Genomic DNA, 18,078 nt, shown 5'->3' with positions numbered 1-18,078 from the left:
AGAAACTGGCACTGTATACCAGTAGTAAAAATTGTGGGTGCACGTAACCCCAATATATTCTTTGAATTACCAGTCAGAAACTGGCACTATATGGCAGTAGCAAGAAATGAGGGTATTTGTAACCCCAATATATTCTTTGAATTCCCAGTCAGAAACTGGCACTGTATACCAGTAGTAAAAATTGTGGGTGCACGTAACCCCAATATATTCTTTGAATTCCCAGTCAGACAATGGCACTATATACCAGTAGCAAGAAATGAGGGTATTTATAACCCCAATATATTCTTTGAATTCCCAGTCAGACAATGGCACTGTATACCAGTAGTAAAAATTGTGGGTGCACGTAACCCCAATATATTCTTTGAATTCCCAGTCAGACAATGGCACTATATACCAGTAGCAAGAAATGAGGGTATTTATAACCCCAATATATTCTTTGAATTCCCAGTCAGACAATGGCACTGTATACCAGTAGTAAAAATTGTGGGTGCACGTAACCCCAATATATTCTTTGAATTCCCAGTCAGAAACTGGCACTATATGGCAGTAGCAAGAAATGAGGGTATTTATAACCCCAATATATTCTTTGAATTCCCAGTCAGACAATGGCACTGTATACCAGTAGTAAAAATTGTGGGTGCACGTAACCCCAATATATTCTTTGAATTACCAGTCAGAAACTGGCACTATATGGCAGTAGCAAGAAATGAGGGTATTTGTAACCCCAATATATTCTTTGAATTCCCAGTCAGAAACTGGCACTGTATACCAGTAGTAAAAATTGTGGGTGCACGTAACCCCAATATATTCTTTGAATTCCCAGTCAGACAATGGCACTATATACCAGTAGCAAGAAATGAGGGTATTTATAACCCCAATATATTCTTTGAATTCCCAGTCAGAAACTGGCACTATATGGCAGTAGCAAGAAATGAGGGTATTTATAACCCCAATATATTCTTTGAATTCCCAGTCAGACAATGGCACTGTATACCAGTAGTAAAAATTGTGGGTGCACGTAACCCCAATATATTCTTTGAATTACCAGTCAGAAACTGGCACTATATGGCAGTAGCAAGAAATGAGGGTATTTGAACCCCAATATATTCTTTGAATTCCCAGTCAGAAACTGGCACTGTATACCAGTAGTAAAAATTGTGGGTGCACGTAACCCCAATATATTCTTTGAATTCCCAGTCAGACAATGGCACTATATACCAGTAGCAAGAAATGAGGGTATTTATAACGCCAATATATTCTTTGAATTCCCAGTCAGAAACTGGCACTATATGGCAGTAGCAAGAAATGAGGGTATTTATAACCCCGATATATTATTTGAATTCCCAGTCAGACAATGGCACTGTATACCAGTAGTAAAAATTGTGGGTGCACGTAACCCCAATATATTCTTTGAATTCCCAGTCAGAAACTGGCACTATATGGCAGTAGCAAGAAATGAGGGTATTTATAACCCCAATATATTCTTTGAATTCCCAGTCAGACAATGGCACTGTATACCAGTAGTAAAAATTGTGGGTGCACGTAACCCCAATATATTCTTTGAATTACCAGTCAGAAACTGGCACTATATGGCAGTAGCAAGAAATGAGGGTATTTGTAACCCCAATATATTCTTTGAATTCCCAGTCAGAAACTGGCACTGTATACCAGTAGTAAAAATTGTGGGTGCACGTAACCCCAATATATTCTTTGAATTCCCAGTCAGACAATGGCACTATATACCAGTAGCAAGAAATGAGGGTATTTATAACCCCAATATATTCTTTGAATTCCCAGTCAAACAATGGCACTGTATACCAGTAGTAAAAATTGTGGGTGCACGTAACCCCAATATATTCTTTGAATTACCAGTCAGAAACTGGCACTATATGGCAGTAGCAAGAAATGAGGGTATTTATAACCCCAATATATTCTTTGAATTCCCAGTCAGAAACTGGCACTGTATACCAGTAGTAAAAATTGTGGGTGCACGTAACCCCAATATATTCTTTGAATTCCCAGTCAGACAATGGCACTATATGGCAGTAGCAAAAATATTGGGTGTATATAGCCCCAATTCTATTGCTAGGGGACTTGCAGGGTATTTCTGGGGTGAAGGTGGGGGGGCACACCGTTGGAACGGGTATCGGGGGTATATATCGGGTATACGGGAATACACTGACAGTGTATTCCATTCAGGATCCTGGGAAAGCTGGGTTGCGGCGATTGAGCCCGTCAGTGCCACGTTACACTGACAAGCTTCTCCCTGGAATTTAGCTCTTATAAGAGCTGTTGGTTGTCTTCTCCTTCCTATCCTGTCCCTGCCTACCCAGAATCTAAGCCCTAGCTAGCTGGACGGAAACCTCCGTCCTCGGTGAATTGCAAGCTCAGAATGACGCGAACCTGGGCGGCGCTGTTCTTTTAAATTAGAGGTCACATGTTTTCGGCAGCCAATGGGTTTTGCCTACTTTTCTCAACGTCACCGGTGTCGTAGTTCCTGTCCCACCTACCCTGCGCTGTTATTGGAGCAAAAAAGGCGCCAGGGAAGGTGGGAGGGGAATCGAGTAATGGCGCACTTTACCACGCGGTGTTCGATTCGATTCGAACATGCCGAACAGCCTAATATCCGATCGAACATGAGTTCGATAGAACACTGTTCGCTCATCTCTAGTTGCTACCTCTTGGAGAAGTCCCAATGTTGGGCTCATAAAAATGCTGCAAAATCTGCAACAAAGAAATCTGTGTTTCTGCAACGTGGGGCCTTAGTCTCGCACAGGTGTTCAGTACTAGTAACAGATATACTAAATCAGAATCAGGCCAGGCCAGGCCATTCATATAGCAGAGGCCAAGTCTTGCACAGGAATCAAGACAGAAGGCTGAAGGCAAGGACAGAGGTCAGTGTGGCAGAAGGTTCAGAGTCCAGGAAAGGGTCACAGAAGTACATGAGTCAAGACTATAGCAGGAACAATGCAACCGGGCACACAAAGATATACTCCTGGGTAAGGGATACATTGTTCTAGAGAAGGGCATAGCTATAGGGGGTGCAAAGGCAGTAGTCACTACTGGGCTTTGAACCTTGAGGGGGCCAAAAGGTCTCTGTGTCTCATAAAATATACAACTATTCTAAATTTTAGAAGACAGGTATGGGACCCATTAAAGAGTTTGCATTGAAGACCCCCAAGAGCCTCTAGATACAGTCATGACAAGACACACAGCTCTGGGAGTGGAATACAGGTCCTAGTGCAGGATTTCACACTAATATTCAGGGTTCAGGTATACAAGAAGAAGGAAACCATAGCTCAGACATACAGACAGAAAGGCATGCATCCAAACACAGCAAGGTGACAAATTACCAAACAGGACTACACAGCAGAAACCAGACAGAAAAACAACATAGATCTGGCCAAACAGAGAAGGATGTGAGTCTAAACATGAAACCATGACCTCCAAGAATTTAGTCTGAAACTGGAACATTGCTCATACACACAGAAAGAATAACAGCATGTGTCCAAACAGCAGGTCATGGTACAGAAACTGAAGCATTGCCCGTGCAGGACCTGGCTAGAGAAGCAGGTCTTTATACACACAGACAGTGTCTGGCAAAAGGAAGCTTGCAGGTGAGCAGACTAATCCTTAAAGAAATAGGAGGAAGAAGGATGCTCAGAGGTAACCAGACAGCTAGGTCGGCTGAGGAGGAATACAGTATTCTGACAAAACAAAGCATTAGTGTTACATGCAGAATAGGGAATGCAGCTCTAGCTTTAAGTCAATAATTTGTTTCTTCCTTCACCGAGCCATACACAGTCCTGGCAAGAGTGATGAGTAATAGGATTCTCCTACTACCAGACTTTACAGATGTTAAGATTACACAGTGTGACGCAGTTTTATGCCACAGATATTGACAGGTCGCTCTTTGGTAACTTTCTAGCTGTTACAAGACACTATATAGGTATCCTTTTCCATGCACATTACTATGTGAGTCACATGCTCTCAATACATGCTTAGGGAAACATTCCCTTTTATTCCTCGGACACCAATGAATGAGAATTTCCCTGCATAATTAAAGGCATAATGAACAAGAACAGGCTCTCTAGGCTGGGTTCACATGATGCTTTTTTCAATGAGTAACTGCATAAAATGAAATTTCAGTAATCTCAGTAAGTGCCACATTATACCATGCATTGCAGCCAAGTAGCACATTTGGCTTCGCCGGTAACCACAGGCTTTCAACTGAATGACCATTAGCTTACAACTGAAATGCATTGTGGTATGTATTACTGATTACTGCAATTAAGAAACATGCAGCTCTTATTTTAATAAAGCAATGTGTGAACCGAGTCTTAAATTACACAATGTTCAATCATAAACCCAGGAGACACATTTTTACATCTTAGAATAGCTTAACCCTCCATATACTGACGAGAAGGTAATAAAACAAAGAAACCACACCAATGCCATTATAACTACAATGATGGTCTTAGTCTTGCTACCAGATAAATGGCTACATACAATAGAATAGAACTCTAATGGTTGCACATAGCTTTGTTTTACTTCACATATTCACTTGGAAGAAACAAAATCTTTTCAGTAAAAGAGATTTTATATCTGTCTTGATTCTCCAAAACATTGTAAAGGCTTCCCGCAGCTCGCTGTATTACAACTCCCACTATGAAGGGAATTAGTAATAGTTCAGCAAAACCTACAGAACTGCAGCTAACAATAATCTAAAGAGGCAGCGAACACTGCGGTATAGACAAGATAGATTAAATCACAAACTCAAAGATCTCCCTATGAGGTCCATCAGGAGTCACACAGCACTTAACTGCATTGTGTTTTATTAAAGATCCTTAATATAGCCCCATCAGTGACTTGTCAGGCCAGCGTTTTCTACAAGTCGTCATCGCTTCCTTTGAGCTCCCACCATAGAAATCCACAACCCTATATAACACATTACCAAAATGTGGCCAAATGACAAGACTCACCTGTTCGTGGTGCTCAATGCCCATGCTGATGGTGTTCACCAGAATAGCTATCATGATTCCACGGTTAAAATATTTACTGTCCACTATGCCTCGAAGCTTCACGCGAATTTCCACACAGAGTCTTTCACAAAAGCCTTCATCGCCATCTTCCTCTGCCTCTTTGTCCAGTTCAGTCATGCTGCCACCACTTTCTTTCTCACTGGCCTGTCCCTGTGTCTCTTCTTGGCTGGACTTGTTACTTTCTGGTGCTGAGAGTTTCCGTCCATCATCCCATTTACCTATGGTACATTGAGGGCAGTTTGAAAGGTCGGATGTTAACGTCATTGCAATGGGCTGTACGATTGCATGAGGAGTATAATCCAATTGACTGTGCTTTTGACATACCCCTAGGAAGAGAGAAGACAGTCGGTTACTGTTATATTGTTATTAAAAACCTTACTAGTGGGGCTCACTTCCTTGTTCAGCAAGCTGGCAATGGAAAGCAAGCCTTCACTAGCCACAATATGCCACTGTCCAGTGAATAGTTAAAGAGCTGATCAGAATTGTGTTTTATGATGGTAGCTATGTACAACTGGTGAAGGCATAGACGCAGATCCTCGGCCTGTCTTTTATGAAGTGAGTAAGATATTAAGTGGTGGGGGGAGGGCGAGGAGGCTGTGGTTAGATTTGTATTAAAGTATCACTTTATCACAGACAACCCCTTTACACTGTTTATCTGAATTAATGTGAGCTATAGAGAACCCATTTGGAGCAACCTGTAGTTTGCTGTTACTGGAAATACAAGCCAACATTCTAAGCCTGTTCCCATTGCTTTGAATGATCCTTGGCTTCAAATGTTATATAATATTTTCAGCAACAGAAATCAATAAGCAGCTGTATTTATGCTCTTTACATGTATCTATGACATATCAGCATATTGAGTAAATCTCAGTCTAAGTTATTCATACAAGCATTGCATAACACATACAGTATCTCTCTCTTTTGTTCAGTGACTAGAAATACGTTCTGGCAATGTTTTTGCCAGGATTTGACAATGTGTTTAAAAAGTTCCGATCTGCAAAAATTTACTTTGTAAAAGTAATACAATGAGATGTAATAGCACAATATACAATAATAATATGTGATTGAACTGAATGTAACTTACAGGATTGTGGCACATAACAGATTTCATGGAGAGTTTACTGTGCCTTTCCTTCTCAAACTGCCCTTGCTGTACCTGAGCTTGAAGCCTCTTTACATTTATCATATTTTATCTCCTCTCGATCTGATTATAATTAATAGATGATAATGTGAACTAGACAAGGGAATGTACATTAAAGTCCATCCTTTGTAGTGAATTATAGTGTCACATTTATGGGCATTTCTAATCACTTAAGAGTCTTATAAACCTCTGTTGGAGTTCAGGAGTCTTATTCTGGTTGTAACTTTGTTATATAGCATTTATTCTGTCAGGATATGTCCACATGCAGGCTTGGACTGGCTCACAGAGGAGTATGTGAATTCCCATGAAGGCTGAGCCAGGGTGAGCCCAAACGTCCAACCATGAGTGGTGGCATTCAGTGGTGTGACTCTTGTTGGCCCCAGTGCAAACTTTTGTCTGGGGCCCCCTAACCCCCTCCTACAGCATGTTTTTGATAGTGATGGTTACATGTGCTGCAGATATTTGAAAGTGATACAGCTTTAGTATCAAACACAACTGTAGTTATTAAGATTATGGTGAATGAGTGGGTCAGTGCCTGACTTGTAAACAATACTGAGAGCTGTGTGCTGTGGGAAACGGTTGATCTACAGGGTCCTAACAGTCTAAGAGATGTAACAGATCCAACATCTGGGGCCCCTGCTGATCAACAATTTGAAGGTATCTGTTTTATAATCACCATGCAATGTTATTACAACCTGTAATAATAGTGCATGACTACTATAAAACAGATGGCATTTGATGTGAATAGTGAAGAGGCCCTGTACAATATTATATGCTCAACAATGGCCCCACACAGTATATTATGCTCCACAATGCCCCACACACAGCTTAATATGCTCCACAGTGGCCCCCACTCATTACATACTTCACCGTGGCCCCTACATAGTATAATATGCTCCACAGTGACCTCCAGACAATATTATGTTTCATAGTGGCCCACACATAGTATAATATGCTTCGCAGTGACCTCACACTGTATTATATGGTCCCCAGTGAGCCTCATACAGTATTATATGGTCCACAGTGACCCACATACAGTATAATATGCTTCAGTGACCCCACTTAGTATAATATGATCCACAGTGGCTCCACACAGCATCATATGCTCCACAGTGTTCCACACACAGTATAATATGCTCCACAGTGGCTCCACAAAGTATTATATACTTTACAGTGTTTTAAACAGTATAATATGCCCCACAGTGGCTCCCACAAAGTATAATATGCTCCCCACAGTGGCCTCGCACAGTATAAACTGTTCCTAAAAGCCCCTCTAGAGCCTCTTCAGGTGAACATCACAAAATTCGCCAAATATTTGTGAGGTTCGGCACTCCATTTTGGTACTATTATTACACTCTGGGTTCTCCTCAGACCCATGAATATAATAAGAAGTGGCCCAGTGGATGTGATTAAAAATGTAAAAAATCTTATACTCACCTTGCCTCACCTCTCATGGGCATCTTCGCTCCATCTTCGTTTCTCTTCAGTAGCTTCTTCTTTCACTTCCAGCCTAAGACTGAAGTCATGTGCCCCAGATGTTACTGCTTGACCTTAGAAGTTATGTCTGGGGTAAATGACCTCAGTCACAGGCCAGAAGAGCCACAGAGAGAATTCTAGTGTTAGGATAGCAGATGCAGTTCAGAACTAAAGTGAGAACCAGTACTAGATACACTGATTTAAATGGTTAACATGGCACCGTATATCTAACACCCACCGGGCCACACCCACTCCAAGCCCACTATGGTGTTCATCAGAGCCCAAAATGGTGGGGATGGACTTGGCTGCACTGCTGGATGGAGTGGTATGGGTCAAGTAAAGGCCAAACACATGGTGCACCAGAAATCACAGTAAACCAGACACTGAGATCTCTTACCAACAGATGTTTCGGGTAATGGTGTAGGTACAAGGATCCAGAAGGCTTATGTGGGTGATCAGCAGGTGGCAGCAGAGAGTAAAGTGCAGTCGTCAACAAGAGGGCAACGCAGTATAGTGGGAAATCCAAAGGTAAAATCAGGCAGACCGAGTCGGTAACAGGAGCAGTAGAACAGTACAAAACAGTGTTCTGGAATCAGAGGTCTAGAGGCAAGCCGGGGTCATAAACTTGAGCAGGCACAATACAAAATCAGGAGGCAAAGGCAAGGTCAGACATTAAGGTAAGGGGTCAGAAACACGGGCAAACAGATACAAGAGAAGTGCTTACTACCAGGACACAAGTACAACTGAACAGCCAGCAGCAGTACAGAGTCAGAGCCCTCCTTAAATAGGCTACGGCCTACTATTAGGTCGAAACTGGAAGTCCTGATCTGGAGGAGACCGACAACCCCAGCACATTACTGCAGAGATTCTGGCCTGCCTCCCAAGATCCAGAAGTGGGGACTCAGAAGTACCAGCGAGGAGAGAGCTGGCAGCCTCCACACAGTGCTGTGTAGACTCCACTTCCCCTCGCAACAGTACTCCCCCCCTCTATGAGGGCCCACCAGGCCAACAAAAACCAGACAGAGATTGAAAAGGAATTTCCTATGGAAGCTTTTCACAAGGGACTGCACATGAACTGACCTGACAGGCTCCCAGGAACGGTCCTCCGGGCCATAACCAGGGCCAGTGTATTAAATATTGCAACCTCCTTTTGACCGTTCGGGAATCCAAAATTCTAGCCACCTCATATTCCTGATTCCCCTCAACTAGGACAGATAGAGGAGGATTGTCATAAGGAAGGATAGGAGGAAGATACTTGTGGAAGGACTTGTGGAAGACGTTATGATTCTTCACACATGGAGGGAGAGCCAAGCGAAAAGACACTTGGTTTATAATTTCAATGATCTCATAGGGACCAACAAACTTAGGCCTCAATTTATGTGAAGGAACCTTTAATCTAAGATTCTTAGAAGAGAGCCAAACCCTCTTTCACAGAGAAAACATAGGACCAGCTGAACGAGCCCTATCAGCTATGTTCTTAACAACTACTTGAGTGTTCCTCAAGTTACATTGGACCTGACACCAGACAGTATGTAATCTCCCAGCCTCATCTGGACAGGCGATAGAAGGAGAAAGAGAAGAAAAGTGAGGATGGAAAGCATAATTTCAGAAAAAGGAGAAGAGTTTAAGGCAGCGTGATGGTAGTTATTGATGGCAAATTCCACCATAGACAGATTAACCCAATCTGACTGGTTAGTAGAGACATAGAGAAATATTGTTCCAGAGTCTGGTTGAAGCATTCAATTTGTCTTTTGACTTCAGGGTGGTATGCCAAGGAAAAAGAAAGCTGAATGCCCAGCAGGCAGCAAAAGGTTCTCCAAAACTTAGAGTCAAACTGAATGCCCCTGTCAGATACAATGTTGTCTGGAATGCCATGGAGCCTGACCACATGGTCCAGAAACAAACTTGACAAGATCTTAGCATTGAGCAATTTGGCAAGAGGAACAAAATGACACATTTTGCTGAACCTGTCTACCACCACCCACAACACAGACTTCCCCCGGAAACAGGCAAATCCATAATAAAATCCATGAGATCATGGTCTCTCGGGCACTGGCAATGGGAGTAACTCTACGGAGGGTCTAATTCTCAGGATCTTGGGTCTAGGACACATTGTACAAGCCGACACGTAGGCCACAATATCTTGAGACCTAGAAGGCCACCAATAGTCGAGGGACACTAACTTTGTAGTACCCAAGATTCCAGTGTGACCACAAAAAAAGGAACCCTGGGGCTCCTGCAAAACCCTAAATCTGAACTGAGATGCCACAAACAACTTCCCTTGAGGTGTGTCGGGGAGAAGAGCAACTGCTGGTTTTCCTAACCTTGGAGGCTAAACTCACAGAGACAGTAGAGACTACAATTCCTTCAGAGAGAATAAAATTGGGCTGAGAACAATCAGACTACAAGAGGCAAAATCTTCTAAAACATCAGATCTGACATTTTGGAACCATGGCCTAAAGTTCACAATAAAGTCAAATCTAGTAAAAAAAACAATTCCCACCTGGCCCATCTGGGATTAAATTTTTTTGCAGACTTCAAGAACATCAAGTTTTTATGTTAATTCTGTGCCTAGCCCTTTCCAGGAGATGGTGCCACTTTTCAAAGGCCCATTTTATGGCTAAGAGTTCTCTATTGACAATATTATAGTTTCCTTTGGAAGAGGAGAATTTTCTAGAGAGAAAGGCACAGGGACTAAGACTGGTGAGTGAAGTGGATCCCTGAGACAAGACAGCCCCTACCCCTACCTCAGAGGTGTCTACTTCTACTATAGATGCACGTAGGTATAGGTGGCACTACTCATACAGAGTTATATATCTGCACGGGAGACAAAAAAACGCTAAATGTGGTGGTGCTCTAAGTCCAGAGTAAAGAAATGTGAAAAAATGAATAAAAGGAATTACTTGGCACTCACCGAGAATAGCGTAAAAAGTTGAAACTTTATTGAAGAATGTCCATACAAAGTTTTAAAAGCGGGAGGAGGCACGCTCAGCAACCGGGCGACAGCTGTTTCGTATACAAAATATACTTTTTCAAGCTCGTTGAAAACGAGCTTGAAAAAGTATATTTTGTATACGAAACAGCTGTCGCCCGGTTGCTGAGCGTGCCTCCTCCCGCTTTTAAAACTTTGTATGGACATTCTTCAATAAAGTTTCAACTTTTTACGCTATTCTCGGTGAGTGCCAAGTAATTCCTTTTATTCATTTTTTCTACTTCTACTATAAATGGCCAAAATAGAGTTAGATAGAGTTGGACCAAATCTGGACCTTTAGTAAAAGCTTTCTTAAGGAATTCAAATGCATGTACCACCTCCTGGGTCCAATTTACCAAATTCAATCCTTTGCGAGTCAGGTCAGTCAGCAGCTTTACTACAGTACAGTGGAAAAGTTGGCAATTGATTTTCTATAACAATTTGCAAATCTGAGGAATCTCTGAAAAGCCTTTACAGAGGTGGGTCTAGCCCAATCAATCACAGCCTGAACCTTAGCTGGGTCCATGGCAATGGCCGAGGAAGAGAGAATATAACTCAGGAAAGATAATTGCTGGACCTCAAAGAGACATTTTTCCCACTTAGCAAACAATTTATTCTCCCTAAGGAATTGCAGAACAGACCTGACATGTTTAACATGAGACTTCCAATCATGAGAAACAATCAGAATGTTGTCTAGATAAATAATAACAAAACGGCCTGCAAAACTCCGGAAAATGTCATTAACAAAGGCCTGAAATACTGCAGGAACATTACTCAAATCAAAGGGCTTTACTAAGTATTCATATTGGTTAGAAGGTCCAGACCTGTCCTGGGGTGCCCTCTGGACCCAGTACAGGTGATAGGTGACAAAACGATACTGTCCATGGTGAGCTCCATCCATAAAATCAGAGATATAATCAGGCAGAGGAGAGGCAACAGTGGAGACAAAGAGACAAACATTCCCCAACCTCCAATCCAAAACAGGGTTATGTGTTCTTAACTAAGGCAAACCCAAGACAATTTCAGAGTGCAGGTTCTCAAGGCCAAAAAAAGGAAGTGATTCAGAATAAAGGGTTCCTATCTTAAGATTCAGGTAAGGTGTAACAAACCTAGCTGAGGTTTGAGCAAGAGGAGTGGAATCAATGGCAGTAATTAAAGGTTTTTCTAGTGGAATCAGGGAGACACTCAAATGTTGAACCACCTTCAGATCAATAAAATTAGCCATGGAACCACAATCGACAAAAGAATTCCCCCAGACACCTGAGCCACAGATAGAATCTTCAACAGGTAATAGAAACTTATGATATAAAATAGTAGGGAGTACCTGTTTCCCCAGACAATCCTTCTGAGGGACACTTGGGTGCTGTGGACTATCTAACCTAGACCTCTTGGGACATCTATTCAACAAATGACCCGCCTCAACGCAGTGAAAGCACAAGCTCTTCTGCCTTCTAAACTTCTTGCGGTCATCCACAATCATGGCAGCTCCAAGTTGCATCGGCTCGATGGCGGCCTCCAGAGGTTGAGCTGTTCAGGAAAAGATGGCTCTATAGAAACCTGCTCTGTCCTGCATTCTTAAAGACGAGTATCCAATTTAATGGCCAGATTCATGCTTGCCTCAAGGGTGGTAAGAGTCGGGAAGTTGGCTGTCCTTGATGGAGTCAGACAAACCCTTGCAGAACTGGAAACAGAGAGCAGCAGAATTCCATTGTAATTGGACTGACCATCTCCTAAATTCTATGCAGTAGTCCTCAGCTGGTCGGGTACCTTGTCGGATAGAAGAGAACTTGGTCTCCGCAAGTGCTCTTTGGTCAGGTTTATCGTACAGAAAACCTAGAGCTTTGAAAAAGTTGTCCACAGAAGTTAACTTAAGAGCACAGGGTTCCAAGGAAAAATCCTGGTCTTGGGGGTCCTTCTACAGCAGAAAAATTACCATGGCGACTTCTGGTTGCCAGAGGAGTGTGACCTAAGTTGGAAGTACAGTTTAAAGGCCTCCGGAAAACTAGTAAAAGATTTTCAGTGCCCCGAAAACCTGCCAGGCAAATTAATCTTAGGCTCCATATGGATCAACTCCTGTGAAGTAGCTTGAGACTGGGACTTTTCCTTCTTCGGAACTCTCTCTGCCAAATCTTGGACCAACTGCGTCAAACTCTGCATCTCATCCACAATTGCTTGCATGGGTTCTATAACAGGTTCCAAGAGTACCACAGAGTAAAGTAAAAGTTCTGTTTATGGCTACCTATTCTGTTAGGATAGCAGATGCAGTTCATAGCCAAAGTGAGAACCAGTACTAGATACACTGATTTAAATGGTTAACACTGTGCTGTGTATCCAACACCCCTGGACTGCACCCACTCCAATGCAGCAATAGTGCTCACCAGAGCTCCAGATGGACTTGGCTGCACTGCTGGACAGACCGGTACGGAGTGGGAAACGCCAAAAACACAGCGCACCACAAAGCAAAGTATACCAGACACTGAGATCTCTTACTAGTAGATGTTTCGGGTTGCGGTGCAAATCCAAGGATCCACAAGGCTGAGACAAGTGTTTTGCAGGTGCCCGCAGAGAGTAAAGTGTAGTCGCACGGTCAGGGTCGTAAACAAGAGGGCAACACAGTATAGTGGAAAATCCTGAGTCGGTAACAAGAGTGGTAGAGCAGTACAAAACAGCATTCAGGAAGCAGAGGTCTAGGGGCAAGCTGGGGTCATAAACAGGAGCAAGCACAGTACAAAATCAGGAGGCAAAGGCAAGGTCAGAGGTCAAGACAAGGGGTCAGAAACACGGGAAATCAGATACAGGAGAAGCACTTACTACCAGGACACAAGTACAACTGAATAGCCCACGGCGGTCCAGAGTCAGAGCCCTCCCTAAATAGGCCCCATCCTGCCGCTAGTCCGAAACCAGAAGTTCACCGTCACCGCTCAGGCGGAGACTGGCAACTCCCGTACATCACTGCGGAGGAGCACAGCAAGGAGAGGACTGGCAGCCTCTGCACAGCACTGCATAGGATCCAGTCCTAATCCCAACAGCTAGGAATTGTCAGAAGCCCAGGTGATCATTATATGCAATATGCGGACACAATAACCCTCAGGGATCGTTACACCACTGATGGCATTGTACACACATATACAGATAGGTCCATGCAATACAGAGTAGCTTATTTAACAAACCACCAAGTTTATTATTATATGGACAAATCATGTGGCTGAGATGACATCTAGGCACAGGGTTGGCTAACTAGTATGTTTCCTGACTAGTTTCCACCTCTCTATGGGGGCACCAATTATCTTGCAGCATCTTGCTGTTGCCTGAGGCCTGTTGTTGTTTGAAAAGAGGGCCCTAGCTCAAAGAAGGAGCCAAACAGCTGAGGGCCCGGAGGACAAAAATAGTCCAAGGAATAGACTAGATGTCAATCTAATCCTAAAAAAAATAGCATTTCAGAAATTTGTGAAAAAAGATACTACTAGGTAATATTTGCATGTATCAGTAAAGTGAACTCCTAGAATGAATGGTGACTTTTCTGTAGTATATCGATTTCTGCAGGCCTTATTCAAAAGGATTGGATATTCACAGAAAATTTTGCAATGAATCTGCTGCCTGTGAATAAATCCTTTAAAAGCTTTGGAATTTAGACTAATATATTTCTGAATAAGAAGGTGTAAGGAACCATCACATGAGCCCCATTTTGCGGTTAGGAGTGGACTCATGACTCCTACCATATTTCCATATTGCATTGATGCCCCCACTGAAAAATCAGGGGGCTTAGCAATTGCAAATGCAGACTGGTGGCTCAGTGGTTAGTCCTATTGCACCATAGAATTGGGGTCCTGGGTTATAACCTGACTCTACACCTGCATGGAGTTGGAATATTTGTCCCATGAAATCTGCAGCAGAAAATACTGCAACAAATGGTATAATTTTTATGTGAAATTCATTGTGGCATTTCTGTTGGCTTGCCTTAGACTTCACCCTACACAAGGGTGAAATCTGTCATAAAAACCCAGAATATAAATTGACATGCTGCAGATATAATCTCCATGCCACAGGTCAATTTATGTGTGGATTGCACTGCATAGAATCTGCAGCTTATCTGCTACATGTGAACATATTTTAAAGGTGTATTCCAGGACTTATCATTTATCGTACATAAACATATGTTATTTTAGGTTTTTTTCCCCTCCGTTCTATATCCCTTTAGCACTAGGGATGACATATCGCTTTACATGTAATCACCCAAGACAGCATTTAGTCTCTCTGTATGTTTTTATCCTTTAGCTGTGGCAGGATGGAATACGGTGTGAAAGCCGCACGGTATAATATTACGAGTCAATCAGGATTTCATTGACAATATAAAATCCCAAAGATGCAGGTTTAACTCACTTATATTTTTTCCAAAGAGGTTCTGCAGCTGATGGAATATGTGTGCCTAAAGTTATGTATATGAGATATATAATACATCTTCTAGGAATGTAAAGCTAATAGTTAAGTACTTGGTTGTGGCTTTGCCTGCCATTAGCTTAGTCCCATTTTCTTGAAAGCCACTGAGATGCAGCAGGCATCACAATAACAAAATCTAGAGTACTGGGATTGATTGAGACTTAAAGGGGTTGTCCACTTTCAGACCAATAATGTTTGTATAATAAATAGATATATCATTTAGCAATATACTTTCTGTATCAATACATGGTCTTCTAGATCTCTGCTTTCCATCATTCATTCTGTTTATTCTAGAGGATAAAAGTCTGACCATGGTCATGTGATTTATGGTCCATGGTCATGTGATGGATATACAGGTAAGATATAGAGGTAAGCAGAATGAATGACAGTAAGCAGAGATCTAGAAAACTGTGAGGAACTGATACAAAAAGTATATTGGAAAACTGTAGAACTTTTTATTATAAAACCCGATAACCTTTGTCCCTCAATATCGGTTTGGAAGTGGACAATTCCTTTAACGCTTGCCAGACTGATTAATCATTTCAGCATTTGGGATTCTAAACTACTCAGTAATCACTGCTTCTCAAACTGGTCACAACCCCCTGTAAAATCATGTAAAGACCATATTGCAGAACTGCAATATGCCAGTAATACAATTGTTGGTATTTTGCAGGCTCTGCAAAAGGACCTTTCATGATATCACAGTTGTGTGACTGATCACAAGAAATGGTGGAGCTTGTTGTACAATAACTTCAGAAGATGTGCAGAGCTGTCTGTAGGAGGAAATGTGGAAGTAACAGAGCTGAGTGTGTGAAGAAATATGGATGCAGCAGAGCTAAGTGTTGGGAAAGCGTAGAGGTAGCAGAGCTGAGTGAGGGAGAAATGTGAAAGTAACAGAACTGAATATGGGGAAAATGTAAAGTAGTAGAGTCATATGAGGATATAAAGGCAGCAGAACCAATGGTGTGGAGGGAAAATGGAGGTAGCAGGCTGTATGTAGCCTGCTAGTCCTAAAGTTGCAGAGTTATGCATGTTGAGGAAAATCATGGAGGTAGCAGAGCTGTGTGTTCAGAAACATAGGGAAGCAGGTTTTTTGTGTGTTTGGAGGTGGAAATTATGGAGGTAACAGACATGTGGGTGTGGAGAACTTAGAAACAGCATAGCTGGGTCTGTAGGAAAAGTGGAGATAACAAAGCTGTTGTGTGTGGGAGAACATGAAGGTAGCAGAACTCTGTGTGTGTGTGTGTGTGTATAGGGAACATGGAGGTTGCAGAGCTTTGTGTGGAGGAGAACATGAAGGTAGCAGAGCTGTGTTTGTATCTACTGCATGTGTCCACACTTACCTTAATCTGAACTTGGTTCCAATTAATGAAACAAATATAATACAATATCACTACATATTAGCAAAACCCTCGACAAGTCTTATAACACCACCACTGGGTGGCATAGACACCTAGAATAGAGACATCTTGCAGAGTATCGCAAAATCAAGTTTTCTGAAAATCTGATCTTGCCCCACCCACCTTGGGTTATGCTGAGCCAAGCAGAAGAGTAAATAGACAAATCTGTATAGGGACAGTTTATAACTAGTTTTTGTTAAACAGGTTTACCAACACTTTAATACTGATCCTTAGGATAGGTCATCAAGGTCAAATGGGTGAAAATCCTATTTCAATCAACCTCATTGAAAGGGCAGTGAGGTTCTGGCATATCCTATGACCGATTCTTCATGACCGTGATGTCATGTTCATTAGTTATATGGATTGCTGTAACTCAGTCCCATTACAGGATGAATTGCATTTAAGCTGTGATACCAGACATAGCGTCTATGCAATGCACAGTGCTATGTCTGGTGAACTATTTGGCATTCAACTGCCAAAACCCCATTCAGCTGATCAGTTAGGTACCAGGCGTTGAACATATTGATGACCTATCCTATCAAAGTCTTGAAACCCCCCATAAATCTGCAACTTTGGATTTATGCATCTCCTTCAATTGCAACAAAAAATGCATTTAAGCAGAGGGTGTCCATTTCTCCTGCTTTTCCCAAGAGATTCTTACACAACTGGTGTTGTTCTTTCCCATTGATACCCAGCTTAGGGTTGTTGAGCTCAATTCGACTTTGTCTTCGGTTTTGAAGGCTGGTATAAAGCCCGACTGTACGACGTTTGGCCTTTCGAAGGATGTGGCAGACATATTGAAAGATTTCTTCATAACAGTCCCCAGGCTCGGCATAACTAGCGACTGTGCTAGAGGATAAATACAAAGCCCTCTGCTCCTGCATCAGCTGGTGTTCTCTTTGCTTGGTCTCTGAGAACTGAGTGGCTATAACAACCAGGCACAAATTGATCATGAAAAACGATCCAACCTAAAGGAAAGAGAAAAACAAGGATTACTATAGTCCACTGGAACCTTACGGTACAACAGGCATAGTCACATCTTTGTGGAGATTTGAAGATCTTCCAGTTCAAGGGAAAGGATGGATAATTGCCGTTTTTCCGAAACAATAGGTGCAGCAGTGTACACAAAGGGGGTGCTTTTTATTTGTTAAATCTTGTATATAAGACATTGGGGTGGGGTTTTGAAAAGAATCTTTAACATATTCAGCTTATAACATCCCATAATGTTACTAACAGTCATATACACACATAATGCTTATTGTACTGACCATAATCTATGTTGTAGATTTTACGACTTACTGTCTCCACTGAATGTAATCTTGTTTTGGGCCCTTTCACATTCATACTGAAATATGGTTCTCATTTATTGCTACGGGTCCATACCATGAGTCTCTAGGTTTGTTAGGTGGTATGAAGGGGTTTTTCTCACAGAATCCATACTCAATCACAGGTCTATACTGGTTCTGGGCAAGGATAGAAACCCGGAGCAAAACCATGTGAGGCCATAGTATCTCACTACTGACATGACTGTATTACTACAGTAAATTCTTATATTTCTGGAGTACCTTTTCTTAGAAAGCAGTGATGTGTAGAGATGAGTGAACAGTAAAA

At 42.1% G+C, this 18,078-nt stretch overlaps 1 protein-coding gene across 2 annotated transcripts in view; it reads right to left on the bottom strand.

The window, feature by feature from the left end:
• The window catches only part of CACNA1I (calcium voltage-gated channel subunit alpha1 I), a 269,848-nt gene that overhangs the window by 145,435 nt on the left and 106,335 nt on the right, over nucleotides 1-18,078 (bottom strand). For both annotated transcript variants that reach the window (XM_075286787.1, XM_075286788.1), the window contains exons 7-8: nucleotides 17,129-17,435; nucleotides 4,983-5,368 (exon numbers count right to left, since the gene is read on the bottom strand). In XM_075286787.1, the coding sequence (XP_075142888.1) occupies nucleotides 4,983-5,368; nucleotides 17,129-17,435 (693 nt within the window). The remainder of the gene's footprint in view (nucleotides 1-4,982; nucleotides 5,369-17,128; nucleotides 17,436-18,078) is intronic.

Source organism: Leptodactylus fuscus, chromosome 9 (assembly GCF_031893055.1).
Source record: "Leptodactylus fuscus isolate aLepFus1 chromosome 9, aLepFus1.hap2, whole genome shotgun sequence".
NCBI lineage: Eukaryota > Metazoa > Chordata > Amphibia > Anura > Leptodactylidae > Leptodactylus > Leptodactylus fuscus.
Note: the sequence above shows the minus strand (reverse complement) of the source record. Positions and strands in the feature narration are given on the sequence as shown.